Raw genomic sequence first — 27,617 nt, 5'->3', positions numbered from 1 at the left:
GTTTGGAAGTAAATAACCCAGTGACAACAATCACAATAAAATAGAGGTGTTTTATACACACACATTTCCAAACTTGTGTTGCGCATTGCGACAACAGCATACAACGAATCGAGAAGCATTGCATGACTACGTATTGTGGTTACCAGCTGTGATGGTTTCGAAATAAAAATAACAAAAAGAAAAGGCATAAAGACAAGAGGTATACTCACATCCTTTCAAAGTTGCGTCGTCGATGAAGGTCTGATCGGTCTCAGTCGTCGACAGCTAGCTTATAAGACCCTTCATTTTTGTTTTATTTCAAGGGAAGGAAGGATCACGTGAATGCATCGTGGACAGCTTCTCCTTTCGCAGGAGCAGCATGTGAAATGCGATACCTCTTGCCGACGCGCTCTTTTTTCTTCTTCTTTTGGTATGATAACACAACCGCGAAACACCCGTCTGGCTTTTTCCAAACGCTCTTTGGGAACACCAACCACACACACACAAAAAAGAAACCGTTATCGCCCTCGCAAGATGCATTTTCGACTGGTGGTATACGCTGTCTGCCACGTACGAGCTTCCAGCAGTGAGTGTGCCACGTAAGAGCCAAGTGATGTGAGTATTTCAAACCATTCTTGTGTTACAGTGTATCTTATAGCTAAATGAAATGCGGGCATGTATTTGTTTTAAATTCTTTTTATTGTTTCGCTCAGATGAGACAGCAGAGACATGGTAGCCGATTTCGAAAGAGTGATACCGTAACCGCTGTGCTTTCCATTCCCAATGAGTCTTGCAATATTGTACACATTGCCGGGACATCGTTCTATTACTTGCCTGGGTTCGAAGCTTATTTCACATAGCTTCGAGCACTCGAAGTTATAATAATTGTGCGCGACATTTGCTTCTTTCAAGCAATGCCATAGTTGACGTGTATCATTTTGCGACAGATTTACTCCGTATCTCGTCGGATGACCATTGCTGAGCCAAAGGCGTACGGCAGTTACTGCAGCTGGACATCGATGGACGTAGATGTTATGGTCAATCTGAGTCACGGTAGTGCATTTTCCCTGTTTCAGTGTTGGTTTTGTAAATTCTGTTGTAGCTACGAAAACGAACAGGGAAACAGCACTCAGAAAGGACAAGGTGTAGCAGAACATCTCCGGACATCTATTTACCATGACGACCTACAGTAAAATGAGACAACTCGTCATGGATTTCAATATTTATTGGTAAGCGTCTTTGGGTGACAACCTATTTTGCAACAGGTCAATTGTCATGTCGTTTATGTACACAGCCAGGTAATGGTAGCCGGTCTTCATTGCGTAGTACATGATACATAGACTTTCGGTCACCAGTTGCATTACGTCGACGTCACGATCACCGTAATAGCTGAATATGGAGCTCATCTGTTTTCCCCATTCGGAGACCAGGTCGAACGGGTGGTCGGATAGGTGCTCACACTTCCTGTGTACCCTGGCATACATTGTTTTTGAAGACTCCCACACAGTCTTTTTCGCGGGAAGGTTCAGAGGCAGGGACTGGAACAGGAAAATGTCTCTGGTTATCTTAAATGCTGCGACGAGCACTGTGTCGTCCGTTGACTTCGATGAACCACATTCTAACATGTCATTCCAACAGGTATGAGGACGGCGACATTTTCCTTGGAGTTGATGATCCTGGGTAACGTCCCGCATGCCGCACACATCATCACCCGATTGGGACCAGGAATCGCCAGCGTTGGCTGGCTGTTCGACATCGGACCAGTGATCGCCAGTCATTTCGTCGTCGGTGGTGGCAGGTAGTTCTCCGGAACCCAAGTCCTTCTACGACTTCCAGAAGGTTGCAACAGGTACTGCACCTTTCCGTTCCGAACGCGTCTTTTTATAATGCTGTGGCCCTTTCCAGGCTGCACACGTGTTAATTCGCTTGCATAAAATTGACCTTCAATAGGTTCTTCCTGCTGGTCACGTAAGAGATAGGTATTCGGGTAACCAATCTTGACTGCTCTCACCACAAAAATTTCACGCGTAAACGAACCAAGATAACTTTTGACTAACTGGTGTCTAGACTTTGCTATTCTGACAAGCTGGCCAACGCGAAAACGTGGCTTCTCTGGGGGTTTGCTCGGAGTAGGATAGAGCTTTTGTCTAAATAAATGTTCATTTTCTTTGTTGACATCCACAGGTCGTGCCGACAGAGTTCTATGAACACGATGATTATATGCTTTGACCAGAGGTTGTAAAATTTTCAAGTACGATTTATGTCCCTGATATTCAAAAGCACGATAAAGTGGCGTCATAAGACTTCGAATAGATCGTTCTGCAATACTTGCTTTCGTATTTGAATTAGAGTGGAAGAGAGATATCCCTTTTGATTTTAAAAATGCTCCGACTGACTTATTGGTGAACTCTGTACCTCTGTCTGAATGAATCAGTCTCGGAGTCCCAATACGTCTAAAAGCGAGTCTCAGTCCACGTATAATTTCCGCTGCTCGTTTATTCTGCACAGGCACTACAGCAAGCATACGAGAAAATGCGTCGATACAAAACAAAAGATAGCGAAAACCCTTGTTGTATCTCGACAGTTTCTGAAGGTCTTTCAAATCTATTTGGAATATATCCTTCACACCCAAAACGATGGTCTTCCGGAACTGACGTGGTCGCTTAAGTTCTCTGAAGAGAGAGTACACATCACTGGTTTCCAGGAACTTGGCAACCTTCGCCGGCTTTTCACCGATCGCTCGTGCGAGTCGTTGAACACCACCTAGAGCACCAGGATGGTATACGTCCACGTAAGCAGCCATTAGCACAATTTTCTTCCACGAACACGAAGTCCGTCGAATGATAAGTAGGCATTTATAACGGCTGCAACGTCACCTTTGTACCAAAAGGGCGATCGATTGTGCAGTTCGTATTTTATAAGCTCGATGACGGAACTACTTGGAACAACGCGAGAATGACAGATAATCCTTCCCTCTTCATCTATCGCAAATACGGTCTTTAGCATCTGCAGAATGGCGAGGGCCTTCTTCCTGTGTCGTGCGGGAAAATGCGCCAGAATGTTTTCGTCCCGAAGTTAACCACAGTGTTCCTGTTGCGGTTCCAACGTGTTCAATACTGGTTCCATTCTCGAAGTCTCTTAGCCGCTCTTGTGATAACTGGAGAAATGCGTCGACGAGGTGTCTCAGGTGTGAACGTAGGACTACTGGCTGATGGCTCTGCAGTCTCCTTTTCAAGTCGAGATGGATGTACCATAAGTGTCGGTATATTTAGCTTGGCCAATAGTGGTAGGATCCTCTCGAGATACGCGGGTCGCCACACATTTCGCGCTCTTGTGACCAAATAATAAACAAGGTCTACAACGTTGGTATTTGGTATTTGTTCACCATTGACAATGAGCTCAAAAGTTTTACTATTCCAGCTGAGCATGGGTTTTAGTAAACGCAGTAATTGGCTTGCTCTTATCTTGTAGCCGCTGCTCATAAAATTAACGATGGCATCTTCCTCCTCGCCGGCTTGAATCTGTGTCTGCCCTCTTGTCGATGCCACAGGATTTGTCTCCTCACCTGCTGCACTAGGCTGCCTTAATGTGTTCGCGGGAGGATGCAATAGCTTGTGCAGGTACTGGATGATCTCCTTGGCCTTGATATCATCAGGCTCCTGTTTATTCAATATCGACGAAATAGTGCTCTCCCGATAGGGAACAAGCTCGTATTTCTGCATTATTTAAATGCCGATTGCTTTTGCCCACTAAACTTGAAACGAGACCTAACAAGGGTGGCAACAAAAATTGCAAAAACCCGCCGGACTGATGAAGAATCCGTTTAACTTTCTTCACATCTGCACGGTCTTGCCTGGAAGCCAGTGTCCTAATGGGTGTTGCAAAAGGCTGCAATTGCTTTTTAACTTTCGGCGGTACGTCGATGTTTCCTTTGCAGATGTTCATACAAATCTCCCTGATTGTTCGTACACTCTTAAAAATGGATCTTCTATCGTGTCTTCTACAGAAACCCGAAAAACGGTAATTTTGGGGTTTCTACGTAGAGACCACGCGAAAGCGCGGGGAATGACGTCGCATCACGTGGTTTCCCTCGTAGAAGCCACAAAAGTGGCGTCTGTTTTATGCTTCACAGTTTCCTCCTTTCCCCGTCATTTCCCCCTCCCCGCGTGCTACTGCTTCCCCTCCCCCCGGCGCAGGCTTGGCAGGCATGCTTGCAGTCAACAGAATTTGTTTCAAAGGGGATTGAAGACTTTATTTCGGCAAAGTTGTGAAATTGTGGCAGTGACTCTACATCTCTTTGTGGGGGCGGTTGATATGGCAGTTGTCACCCGTTGTGCAGCGTTTCCTCCATGCTTCCCATCCTGGCCTCGAATCGGAATTCTGCTTCCAGGCGTAACTGTGACAAAGTAAACGACGACAAAGACGCATTACAAAGTGGATACGAACAACATTAAGTGTAATAAAAGTCACTATCGACAACAGTGAAAGGGTACGAACTATAGCTTATACTAAAACGATGATAGGTAGGCAGCGAGGAGAGAAAAATGGTACATTGGTACCATGGCAGTTCCAAGTATGTAGGAGGAGAGATCAAAGAGATACCTTACTGAATGCGGTCATGGTCGACAGGTGATTGTTAGCATTGGACGCATGTTCCGGGTAACACTTGTGCCGTGTTCCGGCTAATATCTGTCAGTCTTCGGCATGAACCGCACGCACATTCCCTCCAGGCGGCACGTTGAACACCAGTGAAGTCTTCGTTGGTGACGTCCATACCCACTGCGGCCAGTTGAGACAGAGAATGGTTACTCAAACCACGGCCGGAACGAGCCCCCGAATGACAAAAACATCCTGCGCCATACACAAGCGTTAGCGCTCGTGAAGTACACGTTTAGAGGCAATTCTAACAGAGCTACAAACCGGATACAGCTGATAACACATTAGCGTCTCTCGAATACCTTTACAACTCAACTTCTCAAGCATCACCAGATAACTTTCGTTGACATTTTGCCACGACCGCCATGACACTTCCATTCGCACCTGCACCTTCCAAATGCTCGTTAGAAGCGTGGGGAAATAACAGGTAGCCACTACAATAGTAGTGCTGCTAGCATAGTTATCGCAATAAAATTTATTAAACGGAGGTGTTTTACCTGTAATAGAATCCCAGAATCAGCAAAGCAAGGAAACGCTGGCGGCAAGGCACCGAAGAAGAGGTGTGACCAGTGCCGCGCCACCAGCATGTCTGGCCCCGTCGCATAGTTCACGTGATTCCGGTCCTCGAAGCCGGTCAGGTGATCACTCCGAGCCCATAGAAACCACGGCAAAAATTTAGACAACACGAAATATGCTTCACGACGTCCGATTCCTGGTCACGTGATAAGCGTGTCTTCTACACGGCGTACGCGCCAAAAAAAGCAAGACAATTTTTTATGGTATTTTTTTTTCTCCCGGGTCACGTGGGCATCTGCCGTCTAAAACTTCGGCCTTGAGCGTGAATCTAGAAGACACGGCAGCTCTTGACGGCACGATAGAAGACCTATTTCTAAGAGTGTAGCTGTTCCCTGCTGGCATGTTGAATCAGGTTGTAACGATCTTCCCCTGTCTTTGCTTCAGCGATCATACGAAGGAAACGAATGTGTTTGTTAAGCCTTTTCATGACCTGTATACGATCTGTCTGTGATCATCCGGGAAAATGTTGGTCCACACCTTATAGTGATCGTTGCTCTGTTGAGACAAGTCGATAACTAAGTATGAGTATGGTTTCTGACAGGCATCTTTATATATCGTGGGCAACAAATCATTTCGCCCGAAAATCTGCCTGGACAGCATACGCAGCTGGTCTGTAGTGCGTGGTGAACGAAATAAAACGAGAGCCGTCCTATTGAATTGTATTGTGCGATACAAAGGGTCGTTGACGAACAGGTATTGCGAGATGAACACAGCCGTGATTGACAGGTGGTGACACCCGGCGATATAAAATTTGCAGATTTCTTTGAGTCTTTGCCGGTCGGCTAAACAGTCGTCAAATATAAATAATGAGTGGCTATAATTCTCCGGATCTGCAGGGATGTCTTGACTGAAATTTACTTGAGGAAGGGTATCGAATACCGGCTGCTTATAAAGGTAGATATACCATATTTGCTTGAACGGTTTGTCAAAGAGGACAGCTCTGTGTTTAATTAGTCGTGCCACGAAGGTGGATTTCCCACTTTGACTAGCCCCTGAAATTGACACCGAGGCAGGCGTCACGAACCTAAAAGGTGCTATCACCATCATTTCGTGCAAGGGAATGAAGTCTGGTCAAGATACGTTTCGTTAGATAAACAAGTCCGTGCTTGCAAAGTTCAGGAAAAAAAAGCAAACTGCAAAGGTAGGTTCGACTGCAGAGTTGACGATGTAAAAAAAAAAAGAAGACTCCTCAAGGTTGCCATGCTGGCAACTTCTTATATAAGAACTGTCTGACGCTCAGCTCCTTCACTCTCGAACCTCCTTCTGAGGAGGTATGGTGTTCAGAATGATGAAATATTTTGCAGTGTTCTAACATGTGCTCCTTTTGTTTTCAGCCGGTCCAACGTGTCCGAAGGATCATCGTCGTCATCATTGCATCAGTGTACAAGTAAGCATCATGTCTTCGTCGATCTTGCATAAACTTGACAAGCTAAAGAAATGTGGAGAGTTTCAAAAAATGGCGACAATTCCTAAAAACATCAAGTATGATGTGGTTGATGTTAACAAAATTGAAACGAGGTATGGCGAGGCGGTCTACGTAGAAATTATGAAGGATCACGAGCACGTAAAGGTGTTCCTTCCAGCTCGGTTTCATAAACTAGGCACTCAAGACATCGAAGACATGAGGAACACGAGCGGACTCTGGATGGAGAAGAAAGAGCGAGTTGGAAAAGACGGGAAACGTCTTCTTTCGCCAGACATCGTGTTCGGTCAATCCGAGTAAAAAAATAAAAAGAAATGGTTACATGCCACCTTTGTCCTCCGGCCGATCGGCAGCACTACACTACAGCGCTGGGACTTCAAATTCATCTGGCTAACGTTCCTAACCTTGCAACACCCTGTATCCCATTTTGTGAGACACTCTGTACGCTCCGCAACTATACCAACCGCTATGAGCTTCATCTACATGACAGAGACGACGACGGGCAGGATGTCAGCACATTCTTTCATGAAAACGGACGCTACCTTGCCAGTGTACTTCGACATTTCGGATTTCCGTTACGCTTTTATGTTTTGCTGAAGGCGGAACTCGGTCGACATACGCCTGAGGATGAGATCATATTTGTCACTCAATTTATTCCTTCGAGTGTGCATACGCTGTGGTCGGAACGAGACGTAGAACGTGCTGTCATTGAAGTAGGCACTGAAGTCACCAACAATTTAGAAAAGCTTGAAATGCAAGGATCCGGATTTTTCTTATTTCGAATTCACGCCTGCATTCTTCATGTCGGTCGTCTCGCACCACAGCTCATTGGATGTACCGACTTTGAATTGCCAAACGAGTTGAAAAAAAAGTGTCGGTGTCTTCTGAGTGTCGACCTTCACGAGGATGGTGAACAGAACATGTGTTTCGCATTTTGCGTACTTGCCGGTCTACATCCTGCAAAGGGTTCTTACAGACGCAGAGCTTCATCCTACAGGTCATACCTGTCTCAATATGTATTTCCACAGACATTTCCTGTAGTGTTCCCGAAAGATGTAGAAATGTTTGAGAAGCAGAACGATATGAGCATTAACGTGTACGGTTATGACAAAGATGAAAAATATGTTTACCCGATTAAGGTTGTCGACGACCAGTGCAAGAAGCATGTCGACCTACTGCTGATTGACTTCCATTTTGTACTCATTACTAATTTCAATGCTTTGTTCACACCACCTGGTTATTTTCACTGCAAACGGTGTACGATGGGTTTCACAGCCCCGGGTGTACTCGCCGATCATCTACTAATGTGTAAACAACAAAAAGTGTCCAAGACTATTTTTCCAAAGAAGGGTGAGACACTGTCGTTTGCCGGAGAGCATTTGATGTCGGAAGTTCCCTTCTACTGTGTAGACGACTTTGAGAGTGTACTATCACCGTGTTCGGGAGGCGGGAATGTCTACGAGGAACACATCCCTTCATCCTTCTGTCTCCTCGTCATACGCTCGTGCGATTCGTATGTCTTGAAGAAACATATTTACCGTGGTGCAGACTGCGTTTCCGTTTTCATGGAACTATTGCGTAATTTGCATGATGAGCTGTATGCGATGTTGCACGAGACTGTGCCCTTGCAAATGACCCCAGGAGACGAACTCGAACATTCTGAAGCCACTCACTGTAACATATGTAAAGAACCATTCACTAAGAAGCAGAAAGTGCGAGACCATGATCACGTAAGTGGAGAATTTCGCCAGTCATTGTGTCAGGGATGTAATCTGAAACTGCGGATACCGCGGAAAGTGCCCATCATTGCACATAATGCCAATTATGACCTCGGATTCATAGTAGCTCATCTGCACCTGCTTCGGAAGACAGACATCAGAGTGATAGCCTCCAGTTGTCAAAAGTTTAAGGCTATAGACATTGGTGTGTTCCGCTTCATAGACTCGTTAAGCTTCCTCAATGCTAGTCTCGACACATTGACGAAAAATCTATGTGACAAAGGTGAATCTAACTTCAGGTGTCTGTGTCAGTTTTTCGCAGAGGAGGACTACTTCAGGTTGGTTGTACGTAAAGGGGTTTTCTGTTATAACTACGTTACCTCTTTTGAACGTTACGACGAGCCCTGTTTGCCATCATGTGACCAGTTCTTTAACCAACTGAACGGATCAGAAGTGAGCGAGGAAGATTACCGCCATGCGCAAAATGTGTTTGAAAAATTTCAACTGAAGAGCCTGGGCGAGTACTCGGATTTGTACCTTCTGACGGACGCATTGCTTCTGGCAGACGTGTTTCAAAACTTCCGAATATGGGCGTTGGAGACGCACAAAATTGAACCACTTCATTTCGTGTCACTCCCAGGGCTAAGCATGTCTTGTGCACTAAAAATGAGCCGGATTAATCTGGATTTAATCCACGATCCCGATGCCTATCTGTTAATTGAACGGGGTCTGCGTGGTGGTATGACCCAGTGTTCAACGCGAATGGCCACTGCAAATGTTCCAGGGACAGAGCAGTACGATCCCGAAAAACCAAAGACCATAATTCATTACATGGACATAAATGGACTCTATGGCACAGTGATGCGTGAACCACTCCCATTCGGAGGCTTTGAATGGCCGTCACCCGAAGAGGTTGCAGGTTTAGATGTAACCCTTGTTGCAGATTATACAGACGTTGGTTATTTTTTAGAGGTAGACCTGGCCTACGTACAAGAGCTCCACGAATGACATAAAGATTTACCGCTAGCGCCCGAAAAAATGAGCGTCCCGTATGAGTTGCTTTCGGATTATCAGAAAGACCTGATGAAAAAATTTAACCTCCCACAGCATGATATAGAACCGAAATTACTCCTTACATTGCTTGACAAGAAGAAGTATTTTCTTCATTATCGCAGTCTAAAGTTGTACCTACAGTTGGGTCTTCGGCTCGAGAAAATTCACCGGGTGCTCAGGTTCAAGCAAAAACCATTCCTGCGATCCTATGTTGACTTCCATCATGAACTACGCAAGCAGGCAACCAATACCTTCGAACATAACCTGTACAAGTGTTTAATTAACTCCGTATATGGGAAAACATGTATGAATGTACGAAAGTTCGTCGACTGCCGCTTAGCAACTTCCGAGGAGCAAGTGTTGAGATTCTTGCGTAAACCGAACCTCAAACAATTCAGGGCTCTAAGCTCTAACGTAGTCTTATTTCAGTTCGCTCAATCGATAGTCCGTATGCGACAGCCTCTGTACCTGGGGTTCACTATTCTCGAGCTGTCTAAAGTCATGATGTATGACTTTTATTATAACAACTTGCTTTGGGTAGCCCCGGACACAAGGCTCTTGTATATGGACACAGATTCTTATATCGTGATGCTGAGCGATGAGAAGGCCCTTGCGGAGCTCGCCGATACCCACCTTGATACATCTGGTCATTCTTGTGATGACTCGATGTATTCTACGAAAAACAAGATGGTGCTAGGAAAATTTAAGAACGAAATGCCCCACGACCACATCCTAGGGTTCTGTTGCCTGAAACCAAAGCTCTATGCACTAGACCTCCATAGTAAAAGACGATACAATCGTGCTAAGGGGGTGAAACAATGTGAAGCCCAGAAGTTGCATTATTCAATGTACATAGACTCGCTTAAGCTTGGTGACGTGTACAAAGTTTGTCAGAACCTCATTGTGCGCAAGGAAAATATAAATAAAAGTGTATGTGTTACGAAAGTAGCTTTAAATCCCCTAGACACAAAGCGTTTCATTTGTGAGGATGGTATCCACACGTTACCCTTTGGGTACGCATCCAATGGAAAGATGTAGACAGTTTTTATGCATATGTTGCCCTACCTGGCTGTTGTTGTTGTAATGCTGTTTTTTTTTATATATATAAGATTGTGCCTGTAACGACATGGAAATAAATACAATTTTATTGTGTCAAAGTACACTGCAACATGACATGTTGTCTGTCTTTCTTGGGAATTGCTTCCGTACAAGGACGGGTACCAGCTTGTCGTTCAGTGTGAAGTTCGTTGACGAAAATCTCTGAGTGCACTCTCGGAGCGAGAATCCACAAGCCAGCATGCTGCCTACATACAGGCAGTAGAGGCCACATGTAGCTGATCCATAGCCCTGAAGTCTTTTCTTGTTATAGTAAAATGACCTGGTAGGATGAATGAATTGGTAGAATTCTTTGTAGACGGGCTGAATGCCGTAACTATCAAAATACGTAACCACATTGTCGCCGGAAACATAAGTCATGGTCCAGTGTTCACCGTTACTGCTCCTTGGAGCTGTGTTAATCACATAAATCCCAGGTATGGCTTCCTGTCTCGCAATTTCATTGCATGCAAAGGTTCCCCGAAACAGTTCTCTGGTGCAGTAGTGTCTACTGAATGCTGCATAGAACTGCCACTCCTCCATGTTTATTTTTCAGACAAATTTCACTCGTCTGTCTTTGTTGATTTCTAGCACACGAGGTGTTTCGGATACAAACAACACCGTAACTGCTTCTGTTAGATTGGCAGCAAACGTTAGGGTCAGACGAACGTTGGCTTGAACAACAGGACAAAGAGCATTCACTTCTGCATCTGGAGTCAGATGGTAATAAAGCATAAATGTCTCTTTTGCATACGCAGCTGGAGCTATTGGTATATCCTTGCATTTTAGTTTGTGAAGCAGGTGTATATAGGCTTTGGAATAGATGTCTCGTTGGAAGTCGAACTCATCCGTGTACTGTTGTCCACCAACGTCCAGTAGTGCTCGTTTTAGTTTGAAGTTCTCAAGCTTGAATGGGTTTCGTGGTCTGCTACCTTGGTAGGCATCGCTCCTGACCATCAATACTGTTAACTTGGAGGGAACTCGCTCACTGTACAAGTCGTCAAATATCACCTGAGATTGGTTAGGGGCGATGGTTCTGTACTTAATTTCCAGTCCTCGGAGAAGGTATACTGCAGGTGTTGTTTGAAGTCTTCGTTCTATACCAACAAGTATACTCGGCGATAACTGAACACGTCGGAGGTAGAGCACGATACGTGAAAATTCCACAGTGTGCTTTTCTGTTGAACCATCAGCTTGCAAGAGACGAAAATCATCCGACGCTTGACGTAGCACAACTCGTATGTCGGTTCCGTTAAGAATGAGCTTTTGTTGTTGACATATGTCGCTGAAGATTGGGCTGTACATGTCACACAGTGCCGATCCTTTGATTCGCTTGTAACGAGCGAAAACTCCTTTTGAATCAGATGTGGGAGCATATACCTCACTCGTGCCTAAAGGGTCTGGCTCGTATAACATTGCTGAAAGGGTGTGTGTCTGAGTTACATTGTTGGCATTCGTAATGATGTCCAAGTAGGAACGGTAGCCATAATGTTCGAAACTCGAAACCAAGGTTGAATTCAGGTAGATATGTACGTGTTGAAACAATGATGAACCAAACGCTTGGACAGGTATGACTGCATCAGGTGTTGTTGAAGTGCTTGTTGTAGTTACCGCTGGATCTCCATTCTTTCGAATGATCTTGCACTGAATATGCAAAAAGCTGGATTGAAGATCAAAGAAGCCCCCACCGAGTCCCGGAACATTGTACTCGATCACTCCGCTTAATGTCGGAGCAGATACTGGGAAAAGCTCGACGTATTCACACTTCTCCAAAGCAAAGTTTGTAGGTGGAAGAGAGAAGAGTTCCAGCTGGTTTGTAGTACACAGACAGGAATCTTTATGCACTACTGCAATAGACATTTCTTTTTTTTTTCTGTCAAGTAAAGAAGTAGGATTTCCTCCGCTTCTCCGCAGGTCGAGCTTTTTTAACGGCCTTGCGTTTTCTTCCTTTCCCTGTGAATCTCTGAAGTAACTCGTCACGAGCTTTATGCACTGTGCGGTCTACTCCTTTCTTGAAGGCTTCTCGAAATGATGCTCCTTGCTGGACTTCCTCGGCTATATGTCTTCCAGTATCAAGGAGCTTTCTTCCAACGTATGGCGCTACCTTCTTGGTCAGTATGGGCAAGAAACCCCTCAATACGTCACCAAATATGCCTCCTCCAATCTGATAAAGCTCGGGAGCAGTATAGTGTGGTAGATGCTCTCGCTTGCCTGCACCAAAATGTGCTATGCAACATGGTGGGTTTGTTATATACATTTACGTAGGTGGATCGTCAACCCGACACGTCCAGAGCCAGAAATGAATGGAATGAAATCACCTATCTCGTTTGCCAACTCGATTTGAATGGTTGTCAATTCCTTCGCAGATACATATTTATAGTAGAGGTTTGTGAATAAATAAGACATCACATCGTTCCTACCCTGGACTCTGAACGGTATCGATCGAAGAAGTGGTGCTGTCACGTCACCCACAAATTCGTTCTCGATGACATCCCAGTATATGAAAATATAGTTTTGAGCAGGGAATAGACAAACGTCTCGTTCGGCGACTGCATAACTTGAGAAAGTTGTCCTCTTTCCGAAGCCCAACATCAAAGCCAAATAAGGATGAAAGTTCACATAGCCATCGTTCATGCGTTCCAGGTGACAAATTCCGTTGTATGGGTTACATACGAGGAGACGAGCATCTTGCGACAAATGAAGTTTTGTTCGATAGGCATGGTTAATGGAATTAACGAGGTCCTTCCCCGATTCGTAGTAGCCTTCTGGAACTTCATACTTTACCGTTCGTGAACGATAGGTAACTATGTTAATCGTTTCTTCCGTATCCACCTGGTATTTGAGTAGCTTCACGGGTGACCCTCTGTCCAACTCTCCACAGCCGATTATCTTTTCAGCCATGCCAAGCTTAGCGGCAAGAGTTGCGCTAATTTCCAAACCATAGTTCAGAGGAAGTTGTATCTCATAATGACCGCTACCACGTATAATTCTTGTCTTATACTGCAAATGTTTTGCTAAAAATTGTCTCAAAGGCAAGAGAATGTTTTCATTAGCGTTGAACTTGACCTTCTCTGTTGCTTCAATCGTAGAACCAAGGAATGTCGTTTCCGATATACTATTGACTGTGTCAGTTACAATTTTAATCGCAAAAGGGATGTTGATTTCTGTTAAAGTGGCCTCCCACCTACCCTCCAACGTCTGTGGATGGGCTAGCTTTACTCGGAACTTGCTCATTGTCTTGTCGGGAAACACATCCAAAGATGCATTTGAGAGCAGGTTCACATAGAACTGGTCAACCATGTTTTTTTTTTCTTTTTCTGATGAAATTTCTACGCGTACGCTTAATTTATATCGCCAGAAAATGCGTTGACGTTGTCACAGCGAAACTAGCGTGCTGGGGTTTGAAACCGAAATTACAGTCGGTCAACAGCTTGAAACCAGAGGGCATCTGGCAACACCTAGGAATTCGAAACTGAAACCAGAACTACACGTGGAGCAACCAAGCTTGGCGTCCATTCATTTAAAAGCGAAACCGAAACTACAGACGGCCAAGGCTTGAAAACTAGAGGGCACTTGGTGGGAACCGAAACTACCTGGCGCTCTGACGCGGCAACCAAACTAGGTGACGGACTGACGTCAACCCGATCGGAAAAATACTATTAAATGTCATCAGATGTTATTGCCTGTTATTAAATGTCATTTGTGTGTTATTACATGTCATTTACGTGTTATTACATGTCATTGTGCGTTATTACATGTCATTGCGTGTTATTAAATGTCATTAAACGTGCATCCAGGTGCCCATCACACACTATCGACACGTGAGTTCCCATTGTTTACCTGAGTTAACCGTTACCTTATCCTGGCGGCGCATGTTATTGAAACCTGGGAACCCATTGTTCACACTATCGATACATGATTTCCATTGTTTTCTGATATATCTTATCGTGCGTGTGCGTGTCGCATGTAACCTGAGCGGCCCATTGTTATAAGATCTTATATATACCACTACTCAGGGCTCTCCTCGGAATGCGGAGTGGAATGGGACTTGTAACCTGTTTTCTTTTGTTCCTTACTGTTTTTGAAATATAAGTACACCGAAATTAGGCCACATTTGAGCAGTTCCTGCGGTCGTCAGGACTTCTTGTGAAATGTGTCACAGTAATGCAAGGGACAACGGCTGCTCCGTGAAACTGGCACAGGCGAGTCAAGGCACTGGTGTCAAGTGAAGAAGCAAGCCTCACTTGCTAGCTAGGATAAAAGAAAAAAATAATAAATTTATACAAAATAAGGAAAAGAAACGCTGTGGAACACGGGTCCTCAGTAAGGCGTTGATGCCCCTCCACTCTCAATCACTGCGCTCATTCGCTTGGTCAGGGAAGCGTAGAAGGCGGAACAACGCCTTAGGAAAAATCAAGAAAGTGTTGAGAGGCTTATCAAGACTTTCTCGATTGTTCCCCATATGTTATTCCTGAGGTGTTTTGACCATTCATTGGTCCTTGCATTCGCGCTAACAATATAAAAGCAACGTTTTCACGAAATAGCTGTCCCAGAGCACTTCCTCTGCCAATATGGTGCGGAGGATTCCGGAGGACACTCGATGGACGATCATTGGGATGAGTACAGCAGGGATGAGCCAAAAAGATATTGCTGCGAAGGTTGGGTGCGTCGTAATGACGCTAGATAGGATCATCAACGCTTACCGGAGGCAGGGTCGGGTGAAAGATGGGCCCCGAGGTCGACCGCCTCGAGCAACGACCGACGACGAAGACAGATACACAAGGAAAGAAGCAGTGATTACCCCTTCAGCACCGTTGCCGATATCAAAAACGCGCCACTGGATTTGCTGCTTCAACAAGGACTATCCAAAGGCGTCTCAGAAACGAACGAGTTGCTGTCAGGAAACCCCTTTTCTCGAACCAGCACAGTTTCTCCGCGTAAGGTTCACCGAAGACCACTTACACTGGGCCTGGGGACAGGAGCAATATGAGCCAACATAATCTTTTCCGACGAGGCTACTTTCTCTACCAGATGGAATCAGACCCGTCCTGTCTGGCGACCATTGCGATCCAGGTAATTTTACCGAACGATTTGGAACTGCGTGCCTGAGGCATTTGTGTATCTTATCTAGTGACCATTAGTTGCTTTAGCATAAATTAAATGACAAGTGAGCAACGCTAATTCCTTCACTCAAAGGAGTGGCGACTCCATGAGAGTATTTTAGTGGGAAGTCGAAGAAAACAGGAACGTTCTCATCGCTGATCGACAACCCGTTGCTTTCCTGCTCATGCGAATGACCACAGTGATTGAGAGTGGAGGGGCACGAACGCGTTACTGAAGTCCCGTGTTCCCTTTTCCTTATTTTGTATAAATTTAATATTTATTTTTTTATCCTAGCCAGCCAATGAGGCCTGCTTGCTTCCCATAACACCAGTAAACAAAAAGAGGTAATCCCTCCCTTGTGCCAGTTTCACGGAGCAGCCGTGGTCCCTTGCATTACTGTGACACCTTTCACAAAAAGTCCTGATGACCGCAGGAACTGCTCAAATGTGGCCTAATCTCGGTGTACCTATGTTGCAAAAATAGTAAACAGGAACAAATGAAAACAGGCTACAATTCCCATTCCACTCCGCATTTCGAGGAAAGCGCTGCCCCGTCGCCGCATTTGGAGCTAGCACACGACGCGCAGTTATCGGATCGCCATCTCTCCCGTCTGGTGGCGCTGTGCAGCCCCGCCTCCACCAAGGGAACGGAAGTGAGGCGAAGGCGTCGGTAGCACAGCAACTTGGTTCGGTAACCCGCTTTTACGGAGGCTGGAGATATCAAACAAGTATGTCGCAAACAGTACGTTTAGTTTTGTGTGCCCACTGGTTGTCGCCTTGTGTTAGCTGCATAGCGCTGTGACGGTGTGGTTAGGCCTAACAGGTCGCCTGTTCCCCGATGTGTACTGTTTTCTCCGTGCTGTTGAACAGTGTTGCCATTTTTAAATGACGCTAATATCTTGTTCTCTCTCTCTTACACGCATATCCACATGGTAGTGTGCCATCTCGTCTGATGTCTTCCAACCAGCTTGCCACCTGCCTCTGCAAGCGTCCTGCCCCAGTCACCCGCACCGGAGTGATTTTTTCCTTTACCTATCATTTTCCTTTTACCTATTTCGCACGCTGGGAGTGGGTCAGTTGATCTGGAATATGCACCCGTTGGGACTGTCAAGGGTTAGGTGACAAGAGCTTTTTACGTATTTCGCACGTTGGGAAGTGGGTCAGTTCATGTAGAATATGCACCAGTCGGGACTGATAAAGGTTAGGCCCTTTTACGTATTCCGCACGTTGGGGAGTGGGCCAGTCAATTTGGAATATGCACCCGTCGGGACTGATAAAGGTTAGGTCATAATGGCCTTTTACGTATTTCGCACGTTGGGAAGTTGGTCAGTTCACGTAGAATATGCAGCCGTCGGGACTGATAAAGGTTAGGTCACAAGTGGCTTTTACGTACTTCGTACGTTAGGAAGTGAGTCAGTTCATGTAGAGTATGCAGCCGTCGGGACTGATAAAGAGTAAGTCACAAGAGCCTTTTACATATTTCGCACGTTGGGAAGTGGGTCAGTTCATGTAGAATATGCACCCGTCGGGACTGATAAAGGTTAGGTCCTTTTATGTATTCGAGATGTCGCGGAGTGGGTCAGTCAATTTGGAATATGCACCCGTCGGGACTGAAAAAGGATAGGTCACAAGAGCCTTTTACGTATTTCGCACGTTGGGAAATGGATCAGTTCATGTAGAATATGCACGCCACCTGTCGGGACTGATAAAGGTTAGGTCCTTTTATGTATTCCGTGTTGCAGATACGCATCCGGTGTTGCAGCTAGCGGTAATATCACAGCATCGTTCCTTTCGTCGAAGAATCAGAGACACGTCTGTACTCGATCTCGTGATAACCAGGAAGTGCACGAAGAGCGGGCTTCTCGTGCCTCCTGGTCCTAACTTTATTTTTCTCATGTAGACATGTGGCAAAGAAGAAAATACACAGAATAAATGTTATAAACAGAAAACAGAAATATTTCAACACACTCCCACTCGCGTTGAATGTCGTAAAGTCACCAACAGACAGTTAATAGTTAAAAGATCAAACCACATCCCGTTGAACACAGCAAGTTCTTCTGTTTTGGTACCGCCTTGGTGAGCCCATCTGCAATCATGTCTCCCGTCGGCAGGTACTGGATCGCGAAATTTCGGTTTTCGACTTGTTCTCTGATATAGAGGTATTTTAAACCGATATGCTTTGAACGTTGATGCTGTACGGGATTTTCCATCATCTTGATTGCTGACTGGTTATCGCACATCAGCAGCATTCCTTTACCGCCGTATTTCTGGAAATTAAGTTCTTTCAAGAAAGTCTGCAACCAGGTACCTTCCTTCATGGCTTCTGTTAGCGCGACGTACTCTGCCTCGCTAGTTGAGAGCGCTACCGTTGGTTGCTTGACAGACTTCCAGCTTATTGCTCCTTGCGACATTGAAAAAACGTATGCGCTCCTTGACTTTCCTGTGCTGGTTTCATTCCAACTTGCGTCAGAGAATCCGACGATTGGCTTTCCGCATGCAGTGTATGTTATTGTTGCATTTTGTGTCCCTTTTAAGTAACGCAGTACTCGTTTTGCCATCCTCCAGTGCTGTACTGTGTAATTCTTGTTATACTGGCTCAAGTAATTCACGGCAAATGCGATGTCGGGCCTTGTGCCCTGTACTAAGTACATGAGGCTCCCGATCAGACATTGGTAAGGTAGCTGACCTGGCGCTCCAGTTGCCGCAGTTGCTTGTGAATCATCTTCCTTGATCTGGCTCGGCTCTATAGGTGTACTGATCGGCTTACAATCGTCCATTTTGAAGCGTCGCAATATTTCTTGAGTGTACTTCCTCTGACTAATAGTAACCTTCCGTTGTTCCTCGTCCCGATTTACTTCCAATCCAAGAATGTACCTCGGTTCTCCCAGGTCCTTCAACTCAATTTTTTTCTTGAGAGCCTTGATGGCATTCTCCATTGCCAGTCGACTGGTGGCTACCATTAACATGTCGTCAACGTAGACCCCTAGGATAACCGTCTCGGCTCCTCTCGTGTGAATAAAAACGCACCTCTCACTTTCTAGACGCTTGTACCCTTGTTCTTGAAGTATAGCATCCAGGGTCTTGTACCATGTCCGTCCAGATTGCTTTAACCCGTACAAAGCCTTATTCAGCCTACATACTTGATTACCGTTCTCGCAAAATCCTGGTGGTTGCTCCATGTAGACGACTTCTTCTAATACTCCATGTAGGTAAGCGGTTTTCACGTCTAGCTGACGCATCACCATGTTTTCTTCGTTTGCAATTGCGAGAAGTATGCGCAAACTGGTAAGCTTCACGACGGGTGAGAAAGTCTCGAAATAGTCAATGCCTTGTGTTTGTGAACAGCCGACGGCTACGACACGAGCCTTGAACTTCTCTATCTCGCCAGCAGCATTCTGCTTGATTTTGTACACCCACTTGGAGTTTACTACTTTCATATTTGGTGTTCTGGGAGTAACAGTCCAAGTATTCATCTGTTTGTGGGAAGCCATCTCTTCTTCCATAGCTCCCTCCCACTGAATCCGTTGAGGCGACGATATTGCTTCGCTGTATGTTTTCGGTTCCTCGAGCTGTTCTTTTACTGCTGCGATCTCACAATAGCTCTTCTTGGTTGGATCCACCTGTAGCCGGTCTGGTGGTCTGCTAACCCTTGTGGATGTGCGCCGAAACAAAACTTGTTGTATGTCGTTCTCGTCGCTCCCACTTGTTTCGTCTGGAGATCTATCCTGAACTGAGGAGTCACTCCCTTGACGGTCGACTGAAGCGCTTTGTTCATTATCATTGACGTCTCTCGGTTCATTTTCGACATTATCGTTGGCTTCATTGCCTTCTCTCTGTTGAAGCCGCTGTTGATCATCTCTCGCAGTACTATTTACGTTGACATAAACCATTTCGTCGTAGTTGTCTTTGTTCTTGGGCTGTGCTAACAACATAGATCCCTTTTGGTCCTCCAAAAATCGTACGTCTCTGCTGATGAAGATCCTTTTCTGTACAGGGTCGTAGAGCCTGTATCCCTTGATATTTTCGCAATATCCAACGAAAATAGCTTCTTTGCTCTTGGCGCTTAACTTGGATCTGTTGCGGTCGGGGATCCAAACCCATGTCATGCACCCGAAAACCCGAAAGTAGCGGACAGACTGTGTCTTTCCTGTGTACATTGCCTCTGGAACTCCTCCGGACAGAACAGGCTTACTGCATCTATTACGCACGTAAGCTGCCGTGTTTACTGCCTCTGCCCAGAATTCCAGGGGCAAATTAGCGTCCTCCAAGAGAGTCCTGGCGGTTTCAACTAGCGTTCTATTCGTCCGTTCCGCCACGCCATTTTGCGCTGGTGAGTACGGGACTGTCACCTCATGCACTATGCCTTTTTTCTTGAAGAAATCCTCTAGGTGCTGGTTCGTGAACTCTCCTCCATTATCCGTTCGTACTCTTCTTACGTGTCTGCCACTCTGAACTTCGGCCTGCTGTATATACTCTGTGAGGCTTTCAATCACTTCGCTCTTGTGCTTGAGGAAACGTACTGTTATCCGACGGCTGTAGTCATCGACTACTACAAGAAAAAAACCGCTTCCTCCAATAGACTGGACTGGGAAGGGTCCACTGACCATCCGTTCCATGTTGCGCTCCTGCAACTTGACTCCTTCGCCCCAAAGGCGTATGATGTAGACGAACCTTTCTTTTGTTCATCATGAGATGATGCGTTAGCATGATCGTCCCCCACTGATGCCAGCCTTGCATTGTGTCTTCCCCTGGGCTGATTTCGACGAAACCCGGTGTCATTCCATTCCTTGCCTCCGGATCCACGACCCGCATTGTTTGCAGCCGAACATCGTCGAGCCATGTGCCCCAGCATTCCACACCTGAAGCATTGCAGACTGTTCTTTCCACCACTTCCTCTTCCAGGTGTGACCCTTGCTTTGTGAGCGGCTTCGGCCCCGTAACCGTTCTGACGGTTCTCCTCTTGTGCTAATGCATACCTCACTTTTTCCGTTGTGAGATCTGCCAAAGCGCACACGTCGAAGGCCCGCGCTACGCCATGGTAGCCCCTCGGTAGTCCTCGGATAGCTATTGATGCTCTCTGCATCCTCGATGGCTTTACCCAGGGCTCGAAGCTGTTCGCCGAGAGCTTCAACTCGTTGCATATACTGAACTGCATTCTCGTCCTTCGTCCACGTGATTCCATTCGGGTCCCGCTTCAGTGTCATTTTTCGCTCCAGGACACGACCTCGGTTGGCTTCTTGGAGCTTCAACCAAGCGCCTTTCGCCGTAACTTGATTAATGACGTAGCATGCCTGGCTTGTAGATAAGGTCTGCACTATTGCGTTGAGTGCCTCTCGATCCTTCTTTGCCCAGGCTGCCAACTCTTCTTCCCTGTTCGGTTGATCACCTTCGATGACATCCCAAAAGCCCTTTGCCTTCAAGTATACTGTGATTTTGAACCGCCAAGTGGGGTAGTTGGCTCCTTCTAACCTTTCGAACTTTTCGAAGCCTTCCGCCATTTTGAACGATTAAGAACACCTGCAGGGACGTTCATTCAAGGATGCTGACCGCTGCTCCACTCCAGTCTGGGCCCATAACCTTTGTTGCAGATACGCATTCGGTGTTGCAGCTAGCGGTAATATCACAGCATCGTTCCTTTCGTCGAAGAATCAGAGACACGTCTGTACTCGATCTCGTGATAACCAGGAAGTGCACGAAGAGCGGGCTTCTCGCGCCTCCTGGTCCTAACTTTATTTTTCTCATGTAAACATTCCGCAGGTTGTGGAGTGCGTCACTCCATTTGCAGTATGCACCTGTCTGGATTGATAAAGGTTAGACGACTTACGACTAAGAGCTTTTTACGTATTTCGCGCGTTGGGAAGTGGGTCAGTTGATGTAGAATATGCAGCCGTCGGGACTGATAAAGTTTAGGTCCTTTTACGTATTCCACATGATGGGGAGTGGGTCAGTCCATTTGGAATATGCACCCGTCGCAACTGATAGAGGTTAGGTCACAAGAGCCTTTTACGTATTTCGCACGTTGGGAAGTGGGTCAGTTCATGTAGAATATGCACCCGTCGGGACTGATACAGGTTAGGCCCTTTTACATATTCCGCACGTTGGGGAGTGGGTCAGTCCATTTGGAATATGCACCCGTCGGGACTGATAAAGGTTACGTCACAAGAGCATTTTACTTATTTCGCATGTTGGGAAGTGAGTCAGTTCATGCAGAATATGCACCCGTCGGGACTGATAAAAGTTAGGTCCTTTTACCTATTTCGCACGTTGGGAGTGGGTCAGTTCATTTGGAATATGCACCCGTCGGGACTGGCAAGGGTTAGGTGACAAGAGCCTTTTACGTATTTCGCACGTTGGGAAGTGGGTCAGTTCATGTAGAATATGCACCAGTCGGGACTGATAAAGGTTAGGCCCTTTTACGTATTCCGCACGTTGGGGAGTCGGCCGGTCAATTTGGAATTTGCACCCGTCGGGACTCATAAAGGATAGGTCTCAAGAGCCTTTTACGTATTTCGCACGTTGGGAAGTGGGTCACTTCATATAGAATATGCACCCGTCCGGACTGATAAAGGTTACGTCCTTTTACCTATTTCGCACGTTGGGAGTGGGTCAGTTCATTTGGAATATGCACCCGTCGGGACTGACAAGGGTTAGGTGACAAGAGCCTTTTACGTATTTCGCACGTTGGGAAGTGGGTCAGTTCATGTAGAATATGCACCAGTCGGGACTGATAAAGGTTAGGCCCTTTTACGTATTCCGCACGTTGGGGAGTCGGCCGGTCAATTTGGAATTTGCACCCGTCGGGACTCATAAAGGATAGGTCTCAAGAGCCTTTTACGTATTTCGCACGTTGGGAAGTGGGTCACTTCATATAGAATATGCACCCGTCCGGACTGATAAAGGTTAGGTCCTTTTACCTATTTCGCACGTTGGGTTGAGGGTCAGTTCATTTGGAATATGCACCCGTCGGGACTGATAAAGGTTAGGTCAGAAGAGCCTTTTACGTATTTCGCACGTTGGGAAGTGGGTCAGTTCACGTAGAATATGCAGCCGTCGGGACTGATGAAGGTTAGGTCATAAGTGGCTTTTACGTAATTCCTACGTTGGGAAGTGAGTCAGTACATGTAGAATACGCAGCCCCAGGGACTGACAAAGAGTAAGTCACAAGAGCCTTTTACGTATTTCGCGCGTTTGGGAGTGGGTCAGCCCATTTAGAATATGCGCCCGTCGGGACTGATACAGGTTAGGCCCTTTTACGTATTCCGCACGTTGGGAAGTGGGTCAGTCCATTTGGAATATGCACCCGTTGGGACTGATGAAGGCTAGGTCACAAGAGCCTTTTATGTATTTCGCACGTTGGGAAGTGGGTCACTTCATGTAGAATATGCACCCATATGGACTGATGAAGGTTAGGTCATTTTACGTATTCCGGACGTCGCGGAGAGGGTCAGTCAATTTGGAATATGCACCCGTCGGGACTGATAAAGGTTAGGTAACAAGAGTCTTTTACGTATTTCGCACGTTGGGAAGTGGGTCAGTTCATGTAGAATATGCACCCCACCCGTCGGGACTGATAAAGGTTAGGTCCTTTTAGGTATTCCGCAGGTTGTAGAGTGGGTCACTCCATTTGCAATATGCATCTGTCGGGATTGATAAAGGTTAGACCACAAGAGGTTTTTACGTATTCCACACGTTGGGGAGTGGGTCAGTACATTTGGAATATGCACCCGTCGGGACTGATAAAGGTTAGGTCACAAGTGGCTTTTACGTATTTCGCACGTTGGGAAGTAAGTCAGTACATGTAGAATATGCAGCTGTCGGAAATGAATAAAGGCTAGGTCCTTTTACGTATTCCGCACGTAGGGAAGGGGGTCAGTCCAAGGTCAACAACACAGCTGGCTCGTCTTTACCGATCACACTGAATCCAAAATACAGCTTTACATGTACTAGTCACAAAGCACCTTGATATCGTCAAACAGTCCACTATAATTTTCGGGACAGTGCACTGATGATTTCGGGCAGACGATGGTCCGGTAAGTTTCCCATTCACGAAAAGATTTCGTCGATTCCGAATATACAGAAGCACATGTGGTGTTACATAGATTTCTTCATTAATTCGTTGGGGCATCCGCACGCCATACCACTTCATTGCTTTCTCAATAGGTCAGTGACTGTTTTTGAAATTCGTGTAGAAAGTCTGCGCAATCAGGTTACTGGTCTTTCTTCTCTCTCTCTCTCTTTATTTCTCCGTTGTGCCACAACCAGTACCGGAAACATCTGATGTGTTCGTGAGTTTCTTTTGAATGAAATTTTCGATCTGTCTGCTATCACTCGCACGCATAACAGATAACACGCTGACGCTGTTCTCAAGGTGATAAAGGCAACCTAGAAGTCGAAGGTAAAAGAACAAAGCAAGAGGGAAAGAGGGCCTTGTAATCCCTTCTCCTGATATGGTGGATTAGTCGCGCAATGTAACATGCAACCGTCTGCCGTCGTAGTACCAGGAGCATCCGCAGTGAACGTTAGGTTGTCAGTTATATCCTTCTGTGCTCCATATGTCGGGCGAGATTGACGAAACGTGGAGGGTGTTGCACCGTTTAAGAGTTTAGCACACGTGCGAACACTTGGTCTTCCCGGTGTGAACAGCGCCTGATGTTCTCTGCTACGAGTTTGAGAACGCGAAGATATATTTAGACAGGATGGTGCATAACACGATATGTGTGTGAAGCAGTAATTTCAGTCCATTCTTTACGAGATGTATCTCATGAGTGGCTTCACTGCCGGTTGTCGCGACGAAATAGGGATCGCCTTGGAAGTATGTTGTTTTCGAACGGAACGGCTCGCAGAGGAGGTATTTGGTGTTGAATGCTCCTGTCAGACATATTTACTTTAATTACAGAAGACATCAAATTGTTCCTTTAATAGTCTTCGCGATATCTACGTAACTGGTCCACCCTAACACCTAATTTCTGTATCGTCGCGAAGCTCCACTTCTAACGTCACTGAGGACATGCTTTCAATTGATTCATCGCGGTCAAGGAATACAATGAACATGAAAACTCGTAACTTTACTTCGCGAAACCACTGATGAAATACGGTGGTAGTGGAAGTGCTAATAAAACACAACAGCGGCTGTGGCAATGAAAACAGATGTCTGAAGAATGTGACATTCGTTAATGTTCAGGGATTGGGATTAAGATTGAGACAACGACGGTCAAGAAGCGACAGGACGAGTTCGTCATTGTCTTCCCTCTGTCTCAAGGAATGTAATCTCCAGATTATCACTAGCTCTCTTGTATCCTATTTTTTGTTCAGCAAATGTTATTCTTCAGTAGGTTGAGCAGTGATGCCACAGTGCTTAGCCAGCGGATCAATCTTGACTACATGTGAGCTTCTTGAAATTTCGACTAGAAATATGAACGCTCTCTCGCTTGAGGCATGGGCAATCGTGAAACGAAAAGGAAGAATGCTCTGCGGAATAAATTACAGTTAGTCGTGGGAACCAGCTAATGTAATTCCGAGTGCTATGGTCGTAACTCTTACCTCAATGAAAAACAATTTAGGTTTATCGGTCAGGCCTTTACAGAATGTCGGGTCGAACACAGCATACACCTCGGATAGTTGAACTGCTTGGTCGTCTGAGCAGCGTATGGCATCATCTTTTCCATGACTCAACACAAACACGCAGAGGCAACGTGAGCCTGAGTAATCCTCAGCACCCACTGTAGGAATCATCGGACCAACAAAAAAGAGAATTAAGAGAATGCAAAATGAGAAAAGGAAACAAAAATACTTACACTTTTTAAGAGTTTTTAGCATCGTCTCTTTTGTGAGGTTGTCGTAGACGTCAACAGAAAATCCAAGCTTTTCTCGAAACAGCTTCATTATCCTCTGTTTGTCTTTTTCGGTTCCCTTTCGTTCATCCCCGTTATCAAACTTCTGCAAAAAAGCACCATTCGCATGCTTGTTGGAAGGTGGACAGGAGAGAGCAGCGTCAAGTGAGATACAAGAGAAAGCTCAAGCTTCTACACACCTCATACGTCTGTATACCTACCTTGTAGTGAATATTTTAGGAGCTGTGACTTGGTTATTATTAGTTTTTTCATCAGATATATTTGTATCCTACATGTATACTTCACTAATCGATCACCAATACATTCGCACTGACAGTGTTGGGTATAGTCATTAGAGATCAAGAAGCTGAAACATATATACAGCTTGAGACAAAAGTTCACGGAAGAAGCGGGAGTCACGTTTTGCCATTGAGGGCACATCCTAGCAGCAAACAGCAGCCGAAATAGATACCGAACAGGCGGTCACCTCTTTCTTATTTAATACATTCCTGATAACGAACACGGGGCTGACCCGATGACCAAATACGCCAGTGCCGTGTTCTGTGACCTTGCATGAAACACGCGGACGTATCGATGTTCACTAATGGCACTCCTCCATCAGCCACAATGGGTGGCTCCAGTTTGACGATATTGTGCGAAGGAACTCACCTCCCACAGATGAATAGGGGAAGTGGGTGTGACCGACGAATTAACCGACAAATGAGGACACAAGTGGTGGTGGGAATACTGCCGCAGGCAGTTAGACGTCATACTCGCTAGCGGCCCTCGAAGGTCACGTGGCAGTGTTGCCAATTTAGCTATTTTATAGCGAGATTTAAATATTTTTGGTATCAACTAGCTACGAAACTTTTCGCTCTCCTACGAGTAGGTAACTTGGTTAACTGTTCAATATCTTGCTCCAGATTTAGCCCTTTTGATGGATTTTATCCGGCATATTTTTTGGAAGGTTGATCAATAGGTAACAGCTTCTCATAGAAGGGCTCATGTACGAATACACAGAATTCTACTAGTTCTATGTTAATAATAATAATAATAATTGGAGGTTTACGTCGCGAGACAACTGAGATAATGAGCCACGCCACAGCTGTCGGTCTGTGGATTGCTTTTGCCCGCCTGAGGGTTCTTTAACGTGCGATGAAAGATCATCACACGGCACCCCGTATTTAACGTCCCTCGCGTAAGACGGCGTGTCCAAGCAACCTGTACTCTGCCGCCACGTTGCTTGCGTCCTCGGCCGTGTTCGAACCCGCAACCTCGGGATCAGAAGGCGAGCACGCTACCGACTGAGCCACCGAGGCCGGTTAGTTCATTGTTTTTTCGGGTTTAGTGGTAGGTGTTTCTAGGGTCTCCGCACCCTACGTCTAGGGCTGCTCCGTGATTTAGGGCTTACTGACATATGTAACGCCATCCTGTGCATGTGCGTGAAGTATATACTAAACATCTGCCGAGGAGAACTTACAACTAGTGCTTTGAATTATGATGGCCAGGATGAAGTACGTTCAACGCATAGCCGCGGCGATGCGACTTAGAAAGAGCGAAAGAAAGTTGGCGTTACTACGGGCCGGTTTCACCAACGTTTGTCAAACTGCTGGCTAAACGGAGATCACCAAACAAGCAGTTAAACCCTGAACCGCCGTCAAAGTTAACCGCGTCTGACGAGGAGCGTAGCACGCTCACGCACTACTCGTCACTTGATCCAAGTTCCCCAGACTAGGGAAAAAATGAGCCGTGACGCCACTGGTTGGAGCACACGTGGCACAAATAACCAAGATGGCGGTCTGATGGCGGCTGTTGTGTTTTTGTGGAGGACAATGATTGTGATCATCGTCGAAAACATCTGTAATGCTTTGTCACGTCAACACATGGACAACTTCTTTCGAGATCAACTCGTCAGCACGGGAATGGGAGATTTTTATCGACGTACGAAGGATACAACACAACATCGTGCAACTTTCTTTGCTGGTTTCGTGGATTTGCTCGCGGCGTATTGGAGCGCCAATGAATTGTGGAAGGTATTTAACGGCGAGCCATGTGCATTGTGTTGTGTTTCGAAACAGGAGCTTTTGATGAGCTCTCGCGGACTAAATTATGAAATAGTGCATGTACGTGGTTCTTCTGTCCTACGCGCATTAACCATTTTTTGCGAGTCATCGACACACTAGTA

At 45.9% G+C, this 27,617-nt stretch overlaps 1 protein-coding gene and 2 long non-coding RNA genes across 11 annotated transcripts in view; 1 reads left to right on the top strand and 2 right to left on the bottom strand.

The window, feature by feature from the left end:
- The window catches only part of LOC135374478 (caspase-7-like), a 319,855-nt gene that overhangs the window by 154,938 nt on the left and 137,300 nt on the right, over window positions 1-27,617 (bottom strand). For 8 of the 9 annotated variants that reach the window (XM_064607434.1, XM_064607433.1, XM_064607432.1 and 5 more), the window contains 2 exons: window positions 25,397-25,538; window positions 25,143-25,321 (listed from right to left, as the gene is read on the bottom strand). The exons of the other annotated variant lie outside the window; for it this stretch is intronic. In XM_064607434.1, the coding sequence (XP_064463504.1) occupies window positions 25,143-25,321; window positions 25,397-25,538 (321 nt within the window). The remainder of the gene's footprint in view (window positions 1-25,142; window positions 25,322-25,396; window positions 25,539-27,617) is intronic. 9 annotated transcript variants of the gene reach the window in all.
- LOC135374480 (uncharacterized) lies at window positions 211-7,406 on the top strand. Its single transcript, XR_010416919.1, has 4 exons — window positions 211-594; window positions 927-1,208; window positions 1,618-1,828; window positions 6,546-7,406. It is a non-coding gene; the product is annotated as an uncharacterized LOC135374480 (long non-coding RNA).
- LOC135374481 (uncharacterized) lies at window positions 4,206-15,234 on the bottom strand. Its single transcript, XR_010416920.1, has 3 exons — window positions 15,204-15,234; window positions 4,582-10,783; window positions 4,206-4,375 (listed from the first exon to the last, which is right to left on the bottom strand). It is a non-coding gene; the product is annotated as an uncharacterized LOC135374481 (long non-coding RNA).

Source organism: Ornithodoros turicata, unplaced genomic scaffold (genome assembly GCF_037126465.1).
Source record: "Ornithodoros turicata isolate Travis unplaced genomic scaffold, ASM3712646v1 Chromosome65, whole genome shotgun sequence".
In the NCBI taxonomy this organism is placed as follows: domain Eukaryota; kingdom Metazoa; phylum Arthropoda; class Arachnida; order Ixodida; family Argasidae; genus Ornithodoros; species Ornithodoros turicata.
Note: the sequence above shows the minus strand (reverse complement) of the source record. Positions and strands in the feature narration are given on the sequence as shown.